General features: G+C 35.0%; 1 protein-coding gene and 2 long non-coding RNA genes across 3 annotated transcripts in view; 2 read left to right on the top strand and 1 right to left on the bottom strand.

The window, feature by feature from the left end:
* The window catches only part of CCDC50 (coiled-coil domain containing 50), a gene marked incomplete at its 5' end in the record, with an annotated part of 32546 nt that extends 20903 nt beyond the window's left edge, over nucleotides 1-11643 (top strand). The window contains 6 exons of the mRNA XM_008587429.1: nucleotides 1318-1433; nucleotides 1846-1890; nucleotides 1996-2100; nucleotides 4375-4454; nucleotides 9168-9274; nucleotides 11473-11643. Of these exons, the coding sequence (XP_008585651.1) occupies nucleotides 1318-1433; nucleotides 1846-1890; nucleotides 1996-2100; nucleotides 4375-4454; nucleotides 9168-9274; nucleotides 11473-11492 (473 nt within the window). The remainder of the gene's footprint in view (nucleotides 1-1317; nucleotides 1434-1845; nucleotides 1891-1995; nucleotides 2101-4374; nucleotides 4455-9167; nucleotides 9275-11472) is intronic.
* Nucleotides 11644-16821: 5178 nt separating this feature from the next.
* Nucleotides 16822-17592, bottom strand: LOC103602972. The gene is made up of 2 exons (XR_551568.1): nucleotides 17460-17592; nucleotides 16822-17320 (listed from the first exon to the last, which is right to left on the bottom strand). It is a non-coding gene; the product is annotated as an uncharacterized LOC103602972 (long non-coding RNA).
* LOC103602973 lies at nucleotides 17314-17806 on the top strand. The gene is made up of 2 exons (XR_551569.1): nucleotides 17314-17446; nucleotides 17586-17806. It is a non-coding gene; the product is annotated as an uncharacterized LOC103602973 (long non-coding RNA).
* Nucleotides 17807-20402: the final 2596 nt, after the last annotated feature.

Here is a 20402-nt window from a genome sequence, read left to right as displayed (position 1 = left end):
CACTTTAAAGTTCTCTTATTTTGATGGACATAATATGAGTACACTAAAGTAGTAATTCCAATGCTAATTGCCAATAAGAATCAAATGGGAAGACTTAAAACAAAGCTACCCAAGGTCAGGGCTCATCTAGGCTACTTAAATTAGAATCTCTGGCCGTTGGGACAGATCTGTTTATTTACAGCTACTCCCAAGTGATTCTACTATATAGCCATGGTTGACAGCCATTGGTATAAGGAGACAGGCAGTCAGGAGTACATTTTCTTTCTTCCCTGAGTAGTCATTGGCTGAAAGTCACCATTCTAGATGACTTGTTCACTGTACTTGACATTTTTATTATTTCTGAATATAATACAATCACACCATTGAGTAATTACAATTTGTAAGAGGGCGTAAAAGGGAAATACCCACAATTTTGAAATAATCATTAGCATTTGCCACTTACCTACAAGTTATAGAAAGAATATGTGCTATTTATAACATTTCAAAGTAAAAAAGCCAGAATTGCCCACCAGTCCCTCTTATTTCTTTCTCCCCAGAGGAATAGAATTCTAGGGTCATGTGCTCCCTGACATTTCCCTTATGTTATATCTTACCTGAAAGTTACCAACGACACCAAACTGATCAAAGCTATGGGAAAAATCTAAAGCAGATGGGTTTGTTTATTGTCAGAGCAGAAGCCATGGCACGGCCACTGGTTAGCTAACAGGTATTATCACATGATTCCCAGATGATGCTATTTCTGTTCCCTCTGGAATAAGGTTTGCAGGCTGAGGTAAATAGAAGGAAGCCTCTTATCTCCTCCAGTCTTGACTGCTTAACCTTTTTAACTCTTTTTAACTCTTTTGACTCTGTAACTTTATTTTCTCTAAATGTTTTTTTATTTTCAGTGACTTTTTTTTCTTCCCTTTTGGTTTTGTGAAGGCCCCACTTGTAGTTCCTTACATGATTTTGTGCTGTTGAAGAAACTATGTGAGAGGGAAGTTTTTACCAGGCAGGTTTGGGTGGGTAACTTTGAATGTACGGATTGTTTGCATCTCCACTTCCATGCCTAGGGGAAAAAATATTTACAATGTGCCTCACAGTCAATTTTGGAGGCAAAATTGTCAGTTAGCAGGTTTGGGTGGGTAACTTTGAATGTACGGATTGTTTGCATCTCCACTTCCATGCCTAGGGAAAAAAATATTTACAATGTGCCTCACAGTCAATTTTGGAGGCAAAATTGTCAGTTAGATGTGAAAAAGAAACTTCTTTATCTAAGATTTTGCAACTTTTCAGAAAACAACCTCAGTTGCCTTATTACATTGAGTGTTTTTCTAGGAATGAAGCCAAGAGTGATGAAAGAAGGTGTCTCTACTCCATCACGAGTGACTCACAGGGATCAAGAATGGTATGATGCTGAAATTGCCAGAAAATTGCAAGAAGAAGAACTTTTGGTGAGCACATTATAAGGCAAAAGTTCAGGTGAATCACTAGGTTTTTGTGAGTTAAATCAATCATGAGATTTATGGCATTATAGTCCTCTGGGAAACTGATACCTTTTTTTATGAGTGAAAAAATCAAAACAATGGGAATAGAGTATCTAGTTTTACTTATTGAGTAAGCATTAGCAACAGAACTCTCTATCCCTATCTGTCCATTATTAAGTTCTGATAATTCTCTAAGAGCCTGCTATATAATTTGATTAAAATAGCCTCTGCTCTAGCTGGTGAAAGTATACCAACCGGTTATCAACTTCAGGGATATTAATCACAGCTAGTTTTAAATTCCCTTTTGTATAGACTTTTTAAATGGACAGCATGGATTTCAATTATTATTATTTTTTATTTTATATTTTATATACCACAGGCTACCCAGGTGGACATAAGAGCAGCTCAAGTAGCCCAAGATGAAGTAAGTTCATGTTAGTTATTGAGTCTAACTGATAGTTCTGGAAATATCCCACTAATTTTCTACTGACAACTCTGTAGTTAGTGATATTGACTGCATTTTGTTTAGGAAATTGCTCGACTTCTGATGGCTGAAGAAAAGAAAGCTTACAAGAAAGCCAAGGAGCGAGAGAAATCATCTTTGGATAAAAGAAAACATGACCCTGAGTGGAAGGTAGGGTGTATTATTTGTTTATTTTTTAATTAGAAATAAAGTTAGAAATGAAAAGGGGACTCTGTTTTTTTGTTTTGTTTTTTTTTCCTTTTTGTCTTTTTTCGTGTCCGGCAACGGACCGCAACCCTCAGTGTCGCGCCCGTACCAGACCGGGACCGGCAACGGGATCGCAACCCTCGGCGCTGCGCCCGCCCCTCGCTCAGCCAGTGAGCAGGAACCGGTCTGTATGTGGGATCTGAACCCTCGGCGGGAGCGCCGCCGTGCTCCCAAGCGGCGCACTGTAGCAGTGCGCCACCGGGCCGGCCCAAGGGGACTCTGTTTTTAAGGTAAGCTCTGCACATGTATTCAGGATATACAAATTATCTGTATTGCATATGTGAATCCCATTTGTAAGAGTTGTTTCGCTATGAAAAATTATTGAATTCTTGAAAGTAACCACGCAAAAAGTTACTGCTAATATTGAAGACCAACTGAGATGGAAGTGCTTCTGGTCATGAATAATCTTAGTTTTCATTTTACTTACATTGCAGGAGAATGGAGCATTTTCATATGCTTTCATATTTTTCATAGTGACCTTCTCTTCCTCTCTCTACTTTTTCTAAGTGCTTACATTATCCTTCATCCCTATCAGGTACTTGTTGCTCTTTCCTCTGACATAACTTGGTCTATGGCAAACAGATGTTTGCTTATCACCAGCAATCAGTTTATGTCACAGTGCAAAAACTATCTAGTATGAGCTTGGATTGTTATCTTTCCCCTCATTAATCAGAAATAATTGACAAAATGGGCAGTGACTTCAGTTCATCCTACTCTAAAGTAATCTGATTGTTGTACTAGGGTACTTGCTTATCACCAGCAATCAGTTTATGTCACAGTGCAAAAACTATCTAGTATGAGCTTGGATTATTATCTTTCCCCTCATTAATCAGAAATAATTGACAAAATGGGCAGTGACTTCAGTTCATCCTACTGTAAAGTAATCTGATTGTTGTACTAGGGTACTTCCAAAAGTTCATGGGAAAATAAAATTAAAAGATAATATGAATCTTTCAATGAACTTTTTGAAGGACTCTCATATCATGGTTACAAGTTCAATTTAACTAATCAGTGACTTCATTCAAGGCATCACTCTGGACCTACATGGAAAGACAAAGATATCTTTTCCTTATAATAGCGTATAATGTAGAGAGAGGAAGACAGACTGTAGACCACTAACAAATACAGGGTCAAGCTGGGTGGAAGAAGAGCAGAGGAAGAGGGAGAGAATTCATACAGTAAAGGCTTTTCAGAGAGCAAGTTTGCACTAGGCTCAAAAGGGTGGAACCTAGGATGTGTATCCATAGTACAGTTAATGATTAGTAAGTATCTTTCTTTCTCTAACAAATTCCTCCCTTGGGTCTCCGGGCCTGTCTCAGTCTCTGCAATTTTTGTGAGGAAAAAGAAGACATAGAAATCATGCTAATGGTATTTCTCTGTTATTTCCTGTTCCTCAGTTACCTAGGTGTCAGTCTAAAAAGTTCGAATATTATTTCCATGTTAATTATATATATATACAGTATACTTATACTACTTATCCTCTTAGTAATTTAGGATTTTTTTTCCTAACGTATTTCATTTTAGTCAGTGATTCTCTAATGCTTCTGCTATATAAATTAAGGCAAAAATAATTGCCCAGGAGTTGCTCAGATTTTTTATTAATTTAACTAGGAAAGCGTAGGTATTTTAAAGATTATAAATCAGGAGAATCAGAGAGCAATGGCCACATTTCTTGCAAGTATCATGACTTTGGTGATTTTCTGATTCCATAACTAGTATTGGTACGGTTCCTTTTTTAGAAAAGTTGACTTGAATGTACCTTAGTTTCCTGGCTGGAAAAATCATCAGCCATGAATCAGGTATACAGAAACAAGTTTGAGAGCACAACCTAGATTCCGTAGACCCTGGGTGTCCACCAGTTCTTGTCAGTTGCTGTGCAGCTGTTAACGTTAGTAATAATTGGCCAAGCACACCTTTGTCAGGGAGGAGCATGTTTGTGTGTGTTTAGCCCACTTATCTGGCTGCACTGACAGCCTCCAGCATACATTGTACCTATGATTTTTTTTTTATCTCTGAACAACTGTATAAAAAAACCTTTTATGTTGCTCAACTTAGTAAAGTAACCTGGAATTACTAAAGGAAAGCCTAGCATGATATACATATTTTCTAAACCTAATCTTTCCCTTTTGTTTGATGTTTCTGATGTGTTTTCTTTTGTTTTTTCTCTTTTGTCCATAGCCCAAAACAGCTAAATCAGCACACTCAAAGTCAAAAGAGAGTGATGAACCTCACCGTTCTAAGAGTGACAGGCCAGCACGGTAAGGTGACACCTGAAAAGGAGAGTGAGAAAGTTGACTTTGGGGTGAGTAAGGAGATGTCAGTTTCCTGAGAAGAGTGTTTGTTCTTTGAAGAGGAGATCCAAAAATCTGCAATTTGTGAGGTGGTGTTAAGCCTTGAATGGTTATTCTCAAACTTTATTCGTAGTCTTAAATTGGGTTGTACATGTCAAATTAGGGGAACTTTCCACAAGCTAGGGTATATAAGGAGGGTTGTCCTTTTTCTTAGAATCAGTTCTTATCTCTGTATTCACTGAATTTATGTTCTTAGCTGGTGGGCATGAGATTAACCATTTTACTGAATAAAATCTCAGGTTTACATTTTTATTGGGTTTCCTGTTCACACTGGTGTGTGAATGAAAATTACACATGTTCAAACTCATTTCTGTCTTGAGTCTCAATTTCCTAGGCATTGACTTGCCTAGGCAGTGACTTGAATCATTGCAGGTTATCCAAATATCACTAGATCAAATAGCTGTGGCTATGGTATACACACTTTCTGACTTCTTTAAAGCAGTTTGGGTCATAGTTAGGTAGCAGCTGCTGTCTTTCCACCTCATTTGTCAGCATTTAAGTCTCTTTTTTTCTTGCTTTTTGTTGCCTTTCAAAAGAAAATATGATTGGAATATAAAGAGAAAACATTAAATACATAAAGACAAAAGTGACACTGAATCTAATATTTTCAAAACTCTGAATTATTATAAGCTTGAATTTTGGTCCTGATTATTAATATTTATTCTTAAAACATAATTTTATTTCACTAAAAAATATACACTGTTGTTGCCACTCATTGCCCACACTTAAGCTGCCAGACTTGTTTCTTTCATGTGAATATGTTTGGTGTCCTTTAAAAAAATCTCTATTTTTAAACTCATGCTTTCAAAAGATATACCCTTCAGAAAATGACATCAGGTTTATACTGCTCTGAGGACAATGGTAGTATAGTCTGTCTAGTTATATAAAATCTGTTCCTCTTGTAGCTTTTGGTGAAGCACATGCCAAACATTTTTTTAAGGCACATTTTAGTACTGTATAGCTTAGTACATCCCTACAGTATCCAAGTAAAATAAGAAGCAGCTAATCTATTCTCTAATACTCTACTACGTCTGGGTTATTATCCTTTTTTTAGTAAAATGGATTCATATCATCTAAGGATTATTTTGCAGTCTTCAAAGTCCTTGGCCTCCTTAGAACACTAATAACTTTGAAAGCAGATATGCTAAAACAGTCTGGGATGGCTATTTTAAAAGGTTTATTAAAGCTGAGCAAGTCTCTGCAATGTAATAGGTACTCTAAAAATATTTGGTATATTGAAAGAATGAATAGTTAAATGATTCTGTATCAAAAATGGCTATTATAAATTAGTGAAAAATGACTTTAGGCTGATAGAACTGAAATCTCTTTTGACCTGAGAGGAACACTTGTCTTTAAATATCATTTACAGCAAGTATGTATATATGTCGAAAGAAAAATGAATAAGATTTTTATGAATCCTATATTTTCATAGTTAAAAATTAAAGCCTGTTTATCTTGGATATATAGATATCTTGTACAAGTAATATCAGAACAAAGAAAAATGAATAAGATTTTTATGAATCCTATATTTTCATAGTTAAAAATTAAAGCCTGTGTATCTTGGATATATAGATATCTTGTACAAGTAATATCAGAAGGTTTGCTTTCTGGTTAGAGTCTGTGGTTTCTTCTTTCACATTTAATCATGGAAGAAAAGTTCAGTTAGCTATCTATACAGAAAGATGTGGTTTCAAGGACTGAGAAACATGGAGCTTCCTGGGTCAAGATGTTATTACTGCAGTGTAGTAATAGTAGTAGTAGAGGAGAAACAAAATCTCATGTAGAGCTTGTAACATTCATGGTCAAAAATCTAATTTCTTTGTCTATTACAATATTTTCTACTTTCTCTGAAGAAGTAGAGAACCAGTTAGCAATCTGAATTAATTCTAACTTTTTGTAATTGGAAAAAGTTTCAACCCAAGTTTCAATTTTTTTTAACTGTAGGATTGTATACTGCTTGGTATTTTACTTGCATTTTTTTCTTAGAAAAACTTGAAGATTTTATAAATTTTATTTAGTTCCTAGTGTATTCTTATGAATATGAAATAGCTATTTTCACTCATTCATTTATCGAATATTTTTGAACAGCCTAATAATTGCTCAGAACTAGGATAAGCAGCAGTCAACAAGAGTGAACTGTTTCATGCTCTCATGAAGTTTATAATCTAAACAAATAATTATACAAATAACTATCATGATTGTGTTAAGTGCAAAGGATGAAAAGTACAGGGTGTTATAAGAGCTTAACCTGCTTTGGGTGTCCAGGAAAGTTTCTTGTGGAAGTGATTTTTGAAGTGAGCTCTGAAGGGTATTTGGCTATATCACCAACTTAAAGATATAAATCATTTCATGAGAATAGTAGGAAACAGGTAATCCAAATACAACAAAAACTGTAAAACATACTATTGATTAGTAAGTTATTTCCAACTTTGGATATAAATACTCTTTGAAATAACTATCTCTAATGCAATAAAATAATTTGGTAGGACCCCTGGAAGCAATAAGTCAAGATTTGTTCTCTTTGTAACCAAAAACTTGAACAGAACACACCATGAGAACTGAAAGCATTCTAGATTGATTTGTTTATGCTTACATGGAGATCCTAGAGAATTTGCTGGCATCCTGTGCTGTGTTTCACACCTCTAGCATCCTTTTTCTTGATGATGAGTTGATGGTAAGGCAATAATTGTGGAGATTTTTTGTGTGTCCCCACTTGGCTTTGTCTTTCTGGTCTTTGATTGCCTAGCGAGGTTGGGTTAATGAAAGAGTAAATGGACTCTGCCACCCTCATTACCAACCCTGTTTCCTTAGGCCTGAGATTTCTCTTTAGCCACCTGTTTTGTGAAGCTATTACATTTCTTAATCCTGGAGTCAGAATATTTAATTTCAACTCTTCCTTACATGCACATATATGCATGTACACGCTGAAGTGTTACATACCTTTTTTTAAGGTAAGTGTTATAAATGTCAGTTAATGAAGGAAAAACACTATTCATTCAACTCTTCCTTACATGCACATATATGCATGTACACGCTGAAGTGTTACATACCTTTTTTTAAGGCAAGTGTTATAAATGTCAGTTAATGAAGGAAAAACACTATTCATTCAGTTTCTAATATTTGTGTACAAATGGCTCAAGGAAAAAAACAAAAGTGCCACATTACTAACTATGCTCACATTAATTATATGTGTATAACACATAGCATGAAAATATAAAAATATATGCATTTCTTATAAAATATTAAAATATCTTATATTTTCAAATGGTATTTAAAAGATACAGATACATATAGAAAGTACATATATGAAAATGTAGGGTACATATATATGAAAATATATATAGTCTTGCATGAAGCTGCTGCTGGTGCTAAACACATCTAGGTAGCAAAGCATAATATAGCGAAGAGCATTGGTTTTGAAGTCCAGTTGAGTTTGAGCCCTGGGTCTACCTCTTAACTGTGTAAACTCGGACAGATCACTTAACTTATCTAACACAATCTAACTCTAAAATATGTGTGGGATAGCTACCATGGAGATTTATCCTGAAAGTTATTGAGATAATCTATGTAGAACCCATAGCACAGTCCTCAATGTATATACAAGTTTACATCTTATGCTAACCTCTCCCAGATGCTGAATACCCAGGAGTGAATTACTGCTTGGGGACAGGGTGAGAAATTTGAAAATACTGGCATTCGTATATGACAGAGCCCATTATACAAACTTACTATAACTTTACAAACTTGAGAGTACTCATACCTTCTAGATTTTATATGTAATTACACAAAATGCCCTACAACATGGTTGTGTATTTGATAAATCTTAACCTCATCTGGTGCCATACTTTAATGAAAAATTCGGGTACACCTTTGGGAAACACCAACAAAAGAAAGAGTAGTTTTGTTCTTCATCTTCGTCTGTATTAAGTAATTAAAATATTGAAAAGTTTATTTTAGTAAAAATTTTGTAATTTAAAAAAATATTTTGTTTTCTTTGGCACAAAAAGTTGCAAATGTATTAAGATCTACTTTGCCACCTCGTGGATAAAAGAACTTCACTCGTGAAATTTTATGTTTATCAACGTTTCCTCCCTCTCTCCTTGCCTGTCTCCTACTCTTCCTCCTTCCTTTCTTTCCTTCCTTCCTTAACTTTATTACTTTCTTCTCTTCTGTTTTTCCCTTTCTTCCTCTTCCTTTTTCTTGGTAACGAAGTAAATTTCTTATTAATGGCAGCAATCATATTTCATTAATTTTTGTTTCTCTAGCACAGAGCCTCACACATATTAAATGTTGAGAAAATAATTGTTTTTATTGAGTTACGTGCATCAAAACAAAGGAATAGTAAGATAAAATGATTTATTTTAAGGTCATGCAACTGTCCAGGTACTAAAGTGAGAATTTAAAGCATAGTGTCTTTTTATTTCTATAGAAAATGTTTTTACCATTTAATCCAATGGGATGTGGAATTAAGGTCATGCAACTGTCCAGGTACTAAAGTGAGAATTTAAAGCATAGTGTCTTTTTATTTCTACAGAAAATGTTTTTACCATTTAATCCAATGGGATGTGGAATTATAGTAACCAATTTAGAATATCTCTTTAAATTCTGGCTTCTCTTCAGGCCACCACCACCTCCCGTAACTGATGCTGAGGATTTGGATCACCATCATTTTACAAACCAGCATAGTTCCACACGTCATTTCTCAAAATCAGAGTCTTCTCATAAAGGTGAGAACAAAATATATAGTTCAAGTTCAGGATCTTTTTTTTCAATAAGCCTCATGGTGTAAATTCAAATGCTGTCTTCTGATCACTAGAGTAGAAAAATAAGTTATCTTCCTCTCAGCAGATTGTTATAGTGTTCTTCATTTATGAAAACACAAACAAACAAAAATGACAAAAACCAGAAAACAAAACATCTTAAATTGAATGCAAGATTTTCTGTCTTTGTATTTGCACGGTTCTTAGCTTTCATCAGGTTCTTAAGGGTAATTGTGACCACCATGTACATCTGTTGGAGTACGTTTTCTGTACTGGCTCTTATTTCTCATCTGCTCATGACTCTATTAATTAGATTTAAAATATACATAAACACTCCCCACACAAAACTTTTATGCAGAAGAAAAATGGGACAAAGAAAATGAGAAAAGAATATGGATATCTAAATTGGACCACACCTTTAAAATGGAAAGAATAGTTGGGCATATTTGCCCTTTCGATGATATACATTTACTTATGTGTATTTCTTTCAGAGTTATAAAATGAAATAATGAAAAGGTAGGTTTTATATTAATTTCCTCATCTACAAAATGGAGGCAAACACGGGCTGGCTGGTTTTAGCTCAGTTGATTAGAGTGTGGTGCTGATGACACCAAGGTTCAGGGTTTGACCCCTATACCAGACAGCCACTAAAAAAGTAAAAAGATAAAAAGGAAGCAATCTAAATAGAAAGTGTCAGGGAGTTGTCATGATCATATAAGATAAAATATGTGAAAGAAGCCTGCGGAGTGTAATAGACTTTACAAATATTAGGTCTTATTAATTGATTAGTTTTTGAAAATTTCTCATATGTGAAAGAAGCCTGCGGAGTGTAATAGACTTTACAAATATTAGGTCTTATTAATTGATGGAGTTTAGTTTTTGAAAATTTCTTAGAGACATTTTTATTATCCTTTACCAAATCTAATGATAATATTCCCAAATTTCTTTAAATTACCTTTTCTGCTGTCATTAAATGAACACCATTGCACAGGTGACACTTCATACTAATTTAATCAGAATCTCTGGGTGTCAGACATTTGCATTTTTAAAAAGTATTCCCTCCCTGCATTATGACATTCATCCAATGTTGAAAATAAAACAAAAGACATTATTTAAAAGATGGGGTTAGTTGGACATTATAAATGTCTTTATCAAAACAACCTGCCCATCACAATTTCCATCAGTTGGTGGCATTTTTACCATCCCTAATTTAAGTGGAAGTAACTCATGGGTTTTTTTTTTTCCCCTCACAGTATGTATGCATCACTTTTTGGAGGGGAAAGGGTGCCTTACTATCCTTGACATGCATTTTATGCATAATATTGAAATAACACATTGATTCTGTATATAAATATTTTACAATCAAGAACAAAAAATGCAGGAACCACTTGAAATGCATAAAAAAGACTGAGAATGAAAAATGCTGGCGAGGATGCAGAGAAAGGAACCCTCCTACAGTGTTGGTAGGACTGTAAAATGGTGCAGCCTTTATGGAAAATGGTATGGGAGGTTCCTCAGACAATTACAGATAGCTTTACCATATGACCCAGCTATTCCACTGCTGGGTATATACCCAGAGGAGTGGAAATCATCATGTTGAAAAGATATCTGTACTCCCATGTTTATTGCTGTGCTATTTACAATAGCCAAGAGTTGGAAGCCCAAATGTCCATCATCAGATGAGTGGATAAGGAAAATGTGGCATATCTGCACAATGGAATACCACTTTGCTATTAAAAAATATATATATATATGCAATGCTACCATTCAGAGCAACATGGATGGACTTAGAGAAAGTTATATTAAGTGAAATAAGCCAGGCACATAAAGAGAAATACCACATGTTCTCACATATTTGTGGGAGCTAAAAATAAATAAATAAATAAATAAACAAACAAACATCAGGTGTGGAGGGGGGGGAAGAAAACACAATCAACAGTTCCTTGATCTTGTTAAGATAAGTGAACAGATATGATGTTGAAGGTTGGTGGGGAGGGAGGACAGAAAGGAGGAATAAGTAAAGGGACACGAAAATCAACTACATTGTATATTGATAAATTAAAATAAAATAAATAAAAAATAAATTATATTGCCTGGGAGAAAAACTGTCTTGAGTTTAAAATATTTTCTTTTAATTGTGTTTTCTTTCTTCCTCCCCTCCCCAGGTTTTCATTACAAGCAGTAAAATCCTAGAAATCTGCCTTGAAAATGGACTCACTATAGCAAATATTGCTGGATGATACAGAATTCATTCCAGACTGTTTTTATTCGTCCTACATGTGCATTCCTGAGATTTATCCTCAAGTGATTTTCTAACCATAAATAATTTTAATTCATTTCAAATGTTTTGGTTATTTCTGATCACTTGGGCAGTATAGGAAAATGTAGCTTCTGAATATTGGCCACCTCTCTGCTGTTTATACCTCCTGGGATATAGTATCCAAGAGCTCTGTAAAATGCCATTTTGTTAGCTATGGAATATTGGTATCTGGAGTGTAGGTTTTCTTTAGCAATTAGAATTTTATGGAGATGAATGATCAAAATAAAACATGTTTGGATGTGATGCAGAATAAAAGAATATAAGAAATAGCTTTTTTGGGTGCATTAGCATATAATATTTTGAAGGTCAGAGCCTTTGCTTTTTGTATTCTTCAGGAAAAGAAAAAAAAAATCACAACCATAAAGTAAACATTGGAGCATTTGAAATATTTGATTCTCACTATATGGATTGTAAAGATTTTGCATATCCTTATAAGCCTCTTAGGAAAATTGGCCTACATGTCATTCCTCAATATTTATTCTTCTGTGGCTTCCTCAATAGCAAGGCTCCTTGAAGCCCCTGGGCAATGAACCACTTATTAGTATTTCTTGGTGAAAATTTAATTCTCTGGAATTTTAGCTCAGGTCTTTTTCAAGGTCAGCTGAAAATGAAAATTGCATAAGTGATAATGCCATCTGTCTGGCTGTAGATTGAAGTTTTTCTCTTGTGTAAAAGACAGCATGCACACAAAAAAGACATAGCAGTATTTGTTGGCAACCTCAGCAGTGTTTTGTTTACATGTCAATAATTAGATAAATTCAACATGAAGTTAAATTTGATGAAGTGGTTCTTATCTAAGTATTTGGTTCTACATATTTTTAAATGGGCATTGTATTCCTTTGAACAAGACCTTTAAGCTCTTCTTCAAGAAATTTAGAGTCTTTGTCTAAATTTCTAACCTCATGAAAATGTGTATTTTCCCATGCTACCTAGTTAACATAAATGGCAATCAAGTTACAAGTATGTAATATATCTCCTCAGCTTGCTGTTATTTCTCATTGTATGAATCTGATATTTTTGATATTTTACTATGGTTTTTGTTTAGGAAAGAAACATATAGGTGACTAAAGAAGAAGTTGTTAATCTTTTTTTTTTTTTTTTCCTGCAGAGACCTGCCTTCTGTTTGCCTTATCTTTCCAGATAGACTTTAAAGTCTGGCAATATTCAAGAAGCTATTTAGAATAATTTTCTCAGAGTGGATGTGGATCTCTCATTTTGAGAAAGATCTTTAGTTTCATGAAGTTTTTGTATTGTAGGAAATTGAGTAAAAGATATCTAAGATGGAAATTTTGGACAAATGATAATCTAGAAAGAAACAAAACTTTAAGGGATATAGTCATTTTGGAGAAATGAAGGAAAGAGAAAATAAAAGGACTTTGAATAGCTGTGAGGAAATGAATAAAGAAAAAGCTTTGTTTATAGAGAAGGGTAGACAAAATGGAGGTCCTGGACTTAAGTCAAATTCCAGATAGTGGTATTAATATCCAAAATCTAGGCCTGTTGACATATAGTAATGCTATATTTTTCTTTATCTGCCCTGTGATTTTGCTTCATGTTTTTAAAAGTTTTTTTATGATAACTTTAAAGAAAAAACACAGTGTATTTTTGTTTGATAATTAGGCAAATGGGCAGCACCATTTGCTTTATTTTATTTTATAAATGTTTATTTTTCTATCTCATACAATGGTCAGTTTTACTTTAAAAATTCTGTATTTCTCTTGCCTGTCATGTACTTCATCCAATCATATTTATTATTATAAAATGTTAACTGAAGATACTTCATTCAAAGAAATGTCAGGCCACTTAACACATAAGTAGAATATATTAGTGTTTTATCTGTCTTAGTGACCAAAGATGGTATTTCCCTTGTGATATCCAATTCAACATCTATTTTGAAAATTTGTTACTTTTTTTTTAGGTTTTTAAAAGATTAGAATTTTAAGATATTTTATCTTTATTTTATTTTATTTTTTTGTAAAGCAGTTTTTTAAGAGTATCAGAGTAATTATTTCCCTATTAATAAGGAGATAGAAATCAGACTTAACCAGTTAAATCCTCTTATTTTCTCATTCAAATAATGTAATAATTATCTTTGAGACTATAGAAACAACTAACCACTGTGTTTTCATGAACTGCCAGACACTCTTCACTGTGTTCTCTGCTTTGTCATTTTTATGTAAATATGGAAATACTTATTTTGTTCTTGTTCCTGCTGCTGGAACACATGCAGTTTAATTTTTAGGCCCACAATGTATTATGCTTTAGTGTTGTGATGTAAACCAGTGCTCTGGCCCTGGAAAATCCTTCTGTTTCTGTATTGTTGTTCTCTGGAGGCCAGGCCCCATTACCACCAGTGCTGCTGAAAGAGCACAATATGTTATAGGGCCTTGTCATAAGAACCTCTCTCCCTCACCTAATTTTTTGTACATCATTGCCTGGAAGCAAGGTTAGATAAGGGTCAGATTAAATGGAAAAAAAAAATGACTCTGTTTGACTATAAAAATAGTTAAACCACTATTGATTATGTCAAAAGACTGTTAGACATGATTATTGTATTGGGGGACTAGACAGTTGCTTCACATGCTTTAAAAGAATATTGAGATTTTTAGAAAGTGACTGCATACCCTAAATTACTGTTTTTCAAGTGTCTTTACAACAACCAGCAGTATACTAATGAATTGCAAAGACAAAAAGATATGATTTTCTGATTATAAAGAAACACCTAAATTAAAAGAGAAAGATATGGATAGATGCTCCCGAGAGAAAAACCTTTTCTGAACAGCAGTGGGCACTTGGATCTAGGTCAACATACTCCCAAATATGTGTGACTTAGGCTTTGTGTTGCACTGAACTCACTCTAGGAAATTTTGTACCCAACTGGTTTCCCCCTTTTCTTTGCTATAGCATGAAGCTGAATTGGATGATAAGTAAACTCATTGTTGACAGTTATTTATGCTTTTCCCTCAAAGTCAGGACTTTTTAGTATACTTTTTAGTATAAAAATAATTAGCTTTTAGCTAATAATTACTTTTCTTTAATGCTATCAGATCTTCTCTAAATTCTCTCTTGTGCCAAATTGGAAATACCTGCTACAATATGGTGCATTCAGTTTACCAAATAAGTGGTTAACATTTTAAGGCCTCAGTTTTTAATGAGTGTTGCCTTTGTATAAAAATCACTTTGGGGACTACCAAGATGGTTCATTATTCAATGATGATTTTCTTGGAAAATAACTAAGATCTTCAGCCCAGTAAAAGAGTGAGACCCCTGTGTAAACAGCTTTCAAAGGGCTAAGAACAAAATAGAGCTTGCAGTCAAAGACTTGTTCCAATTTGGGAAAACAGTGTTCATGCAGGGAGTGTTAATGAAAGGGAACACTGTTCAGGTAGATTTTGCTATACATAGTGTGCCATATTCTGATGACATAGGCTTTTTTAGAAACAATCATAAAAAAAATCAAAACCTGATCTTTCAGCAAAAAGAAAGATTTTAAAAATACTTGATCCATTACTTGTTACTCATAAAGAAGTGACTGTAAAATGGTCCTATTTTCTCCTCATATCTGGTGGTGCCTGTGAGTCCTAAAGCCATATCTGTTTATCTTACTGATGATAGAATACTTTTTTCTTCTTAGCCTATGATAGGTAATATGGGCATGGAGAAGCAAACTGGAGACTGTCCTGTTAATGCCGCATGGGACACAATGTCATTCAAATTCTTGGTGGAAGAATCTCTTTATACGAGGTGATATGTAAGACTATTAAAGGGAAGAGTCAGAGGCTGTTGCTGCTCTTGGCATTTAACAACTGTCATTAGAAATGCTGAAATTTAAGGTGTAAACTGGGAAAATCTCATTATTACAGAGTCACCTTTACTGTGAGACCTGCACTTTATACCAGCAATGTCTGTGAGGAGCAGTATTGCCTTAAATTAGTTTGACTCCACCTGAGGTCAACGTACTTCCTATGTGTGAATGGCAGTCAATTCTCCGTTGAGATATAAAATTCACAGATGATTCCCAAGCATCCCTGTCATCGGAGCTTTGGACCTCTTCTCCCACTGAACTGTGGCTGACCGGTGTCACTGATGTTTCAAGTTGTTTCAATCTGTTCAACCTGTTTCAAGTGTTGTCAATCTCTGAGTAAGCTGTGGCATGACTGAAAAGACTGGTAGGAGAGTGAGAATTTCCTGGCCAGATGCTTCCACACCAGGTGATCACTTCTTCCGTAATTGAGAGGTGACTATGTGGAAGTTATTTCCAAAGGTTCTATTGTGCAGTGAAGACATTCAGATTATTTGTAAGAATTTCACCAACACCTACATGTATTGAAATGCTTAACATTATCATAAAAAGAGACATTTACTCAAAGTAGGAGATTTGCTGATGTGAAGAGTGTTTCTATTTTATTACTAAAGGTTCTATTTGATGCCACAAACTAACAGAATCATGCCAGGTAGTCATGTTTATTTGTGAAAATATCTGGCCCTAAAAACCATTCTCTTTCCCTTATACGTATGTGAACTCTGCCTAGTATCATGTTCCTAATAGATTTAATATGTTTTTGTGCATTCTCAGCAAAGTAAAATATCTTTTTTTCTTTTTTTGAGTAACTTTTCATAGTGTGGAGAGCCAACAGTGTGCTAGTTTCAACATTTCAGATAAGGGCAGAATTGTGTAATTTAGTGCCGCATTATTCATTGCTGAGGTTCATATATAATGAATAAAAGAATTGAAAGGGTTTGAATGACATTTCCTTCACAAAAAAGCAAGGATTAAGAACAATGAAGAGAAGACAGTGAAAGAATATATACTATGTATGACACATTATATACTTAGGATATGTTTTTGTTGCACTGAATTTCAGGCTGTAATTGTTAAAATAGTTTCTAGATGTTAAATTTGGTGAGGGGGTTTTTGATGTCAGAATTTTTGTACTTCTGATTGAATTAACCTTTGAAATCCCCATAGGCTATAACTTCAGCTCTTGCTGTAAACTGAAAGCTAACTGCCCTTTCTCAGAAATAGCTGTATATTTCATCTGCCTTTTCCAGGCAACCCAACATTCATTTCATGAAATATTGTAAATATTGAGAAGGTATAATGGGGTGATAGCATATAAAAAAAATGTTCCAAAATGAGACTTCTCTGTAATGGGGTTTGCCCTAAGAAGAATCTATCCTGGTACAATATATATTTTGAAAAGGTGCTGAATTAAAAAACACAAGAGTTCGCTCATGTAAATCAAGTTGCTCAGGAAATTTGAGGTGATACTGTTATTTGTCTTATAATTTGTAAAAGTGAACTCTTGAGAGAGACCACACAGCGTCCAGCCACTTTCATATTCTTCATAAGAGATCCTTTGACATTTGAAATGTGGATATATTTATAAAAACAAATGAGATATCCCAAGTGCTCATCAATTTATAGCCAAGCGCCACAGAGAAAGGCAGCTTTGAAATAGCTATTTCATGGAACAGAACAGAACTTTGATGGAATATAGTTGCCTGTCTGAGGACAGAAAACAAAGAGGCCACCTAAAACCACATGCCTAACTGTGAGGGACACTTTATGGATGCCTTAAAGGTGACCGATGGTAGGTACTGGTGGGTATGTATGCACCCATCTGGACTAGGCTAGTGGAAAGTCTGTTTCAATTCACCTTCACACAGCACAATTTATTCCTGCTCATGACCTCATTGAAGAAAATGAAAAACACGGTGCTGGTGACTTTCATGTGTCTTGGGAGCTTGAGATGGTCAGTGTCATTAAAGCACTCTCCAGTACTCAAGCTTCCCTTACATGCCAATTGTACTCGTACATCTGCTCATGACCTCATTGAAGAAAATGAAAAACACGGTGCTGGTGACTTTCATGTGTCTTGGGAACTTGAGATGGTCAGTGTCATTAAAGCACTCTCCAGTACTCAAGCTTCCCTTACATGCCAATTGTACTCGTACATCTGCATTAATTCATCTATGCAAGCTTGTGTTTTCTTGGTTTGTTTTTTCCACCTTCTGTCCCATTTGGTTCTTTAAACATCAGGTTTAACATTGATAATATGCATAATTTTTAAACCAAAGTATTGTATAAGTCTGTGTGCTTTTGTTGTTCTGGATGATTTGACCGAGGTGAAAACCAATCTTGTCCTTCTCTCTTAATAAAGTCATCCATTTGTTAAGTCAGTAGTCTCTGTCTCATGTTTTCTTTACTGCATTCAAGGACTTGTGAAGTTATGGGAGTATTATTTTTTTCTTCTTTACAAAATAACCCTAATATGTCTTTATTTAATAACAGTACAATTTTCTCTTATTCCAGTTTCGTCCACTTTCTGTAAACAAGTATAACGTGGTACAGATGCCTAGTACATTGAAATTCTCAACAAATACTCCCAAGTGTAAATCAGAGAAGTAGCTTTGTTTTGTGTTTGGTGACTTGATTCATGTATGAGGGTACATCAGAAAGGACATGGAAAGGTTTGTATTATCTTTTCATTCTATTTTACCATGAACATTTTGAAGTACCCTCATATTTGGGAGAAAAAAAATAGGTAGGTGGATGTTCACACAATAATCCTAATTACTTAAGATTCCCTGAGAAAACTCAGGCTGCACTCTACCTGAAACCTTGAAGATACTTATATGGGTTTTGAGAAAATGGATATTAATAACTACCATTTATTTAATTAGCAGGTATCTTAAAAATAAGATACTATTTTCAGTGATTACTAAATTGATTTAGTTTAGTAAACACAAACTAATGGCTGTAACAAAATCAGTGTACTAAAGAAATCAGCAGGAATAAAGAGACCGGAGTCTTAGTCCAGATTTTGCTATGATCTTGCTTCAGGACTTTTGGATATCATTTATCATCTGTACCTCAGTTCTCTTATCTGTATGGTAAGCACTTTCTCAGATATACCATTCTAAGACTCCTGTTGTTAAAGGATTCTGAATTCTTTTAAGACATTGCCAGGAAGAGAGTGGCTTCATGCACTACTGGGGGCCTGAAAAGTCATATAGTCTTCCTAGGCATTTGTCTGAAAAGCCTCAATCCTGATCATATGTTCTTACCGCACTATTCTGCTACTTCTAGCTCAACACCCAATAGATTGTCATTCACTTGTATGTGTTCCTCTAGCCAAAATCTGTCTGGTTTTTCATCCCCAAGCTTCACGTTTGAGCCTCCTTCATCCAGTGGTCTTTGGATGTTCTTATAAATCCTTTGTACCTCTCACTAGAATATTTTGCTTTTCATACTCCCAAAACACCCACTTTTCTTACCAATTCCTGAGCCAAATTAGGCGGATTTGGGGCATGTTAATCATAACATGTCCTTAATTATACTTGCCACTCTTTTAACTATTTAGTGTCAATGTTCACCTGGTCTTTGCCTTCACTAGCAGTTCTCAGTGCCTGACTTTATTGAAGCCTTTCCTGCTGACCTGCCAACCTCATGCCCTCAAACCCCTGACCAGGCTTTGGGGGCTCTCACGCACAGAGCTTGGGTCATGTGAGTATGTGTGTGTGTCTGCAGGTAAGTCTGTCATTGGCTATAAGCATGTGTGTGTAAATGACAATGGACTTTTCTGTCCTGAAGAGTACCAATTGGAGTACATCCATTTTTCCTGTTGTGGATCATGCTTTTGGTGTCAAGTTTAAGAACTTTATGTAGCCCCAGATCTTGAAGATATTCTTCTGTATATTTTTTCTCAATGTTTTGTGGTTACACATTTGTCTTTAATCCATTTTCAGTTCATTTTTATATGAAGTGTGAGGTTCAGGTAGAGGTTTATTCTTTGCCTCAGTGCTCAATTGCTCCAGCACCATTTTTTGAACAGGCCCTCTTTCTCACCTTGAATTGCTTTTGCACCTTTACAAAAAATCAGCTGGGCATATTTTGTGTGGTTCTACTAATGAGTTCTCTATTTTGTTCTATTGACCCATGTTTCTGTCCCTCTGCCAATAACACAGTCTTGATACTGTAGCTAAGTAGTACATCTTGAAATTGGCTAGACAGATTCCTTGAACTTTATGCTTTTTCAAAATTCTTTTAGCAATTCTTTCTTTGTCTTAGCATATAAATTTTAGAATAATCTAGTATAATATCTATGAAAAATCTTTCTGGGATTTTGAAAGGAATTGCCTTAAGCCTCTGCATCAATTTGGGGAAAATTGACATCTTTACTATGTTGTGTTTTCCAGGCCATGATTATGGTATGTGTATCCATTGTATCTTCATTAATTTCTGTCATCAGTAATGTGTTGTTTTCAGTATATACCTCCTGTGTGTGTTCTGTTAGATTTTCTCGTATTTTGTTTTTGACATGATTATAAATGGCATTATATTTTTAATCTGTGTCCAAAAGTTCATTGCGAATATATAGAAATAAATTGATTTTTGTATGTTTACGATGTATCCTGTTACCTTTCTGAGCCTCTTTTATCTTGTGAGCTTTCTGAACTCATTTATTCTAATTTTTTATAGTTTTACTGGGATTTTCTATGTAGACAATCATATTATCTTCAAATAGGGGAAATTTTATTGCTTCCTTTCTTTTTATATCTTTTATTTTTTATTATACATATGTGTGGGGTACAACATTGATTTTCAATAATTGTGTAGAATATGTGATGGTTAGGGGGCCGGCCCGGTGGTGCACTGCTACAGTGCGCCGCTTGGGAGCGCGGCGGCGCTCCCGCCGAGGGTTCGGATCCCACATACAGACCGGTTCCTGCTCACTGGCTGGGCGAGGGGGGGGGGCAACACCCCGGGTG

The sequence above is a fragment of the Galeopterus variegatus genome, unplaced genomic scaffold (assembly GCF_000696425.1).
Source record: "Galeopterus variegatus unplaced genomic scaffold, G_variegatus-3.0.2 Scaffold4393, whole genome shotgun sequence".
Taxonomy (NCBI): domain Eukaryota; kingdom Metazoa; phylum Chordata; class Mammalia; order Dermoptera; family Cynocephalidae; genus Galeopterus; species Galeopterus variegatus.
Note: the sequence above shows the minus strand (reverse complement) of the source record. Positions and strands in the feature narration are given on the sequence as shown.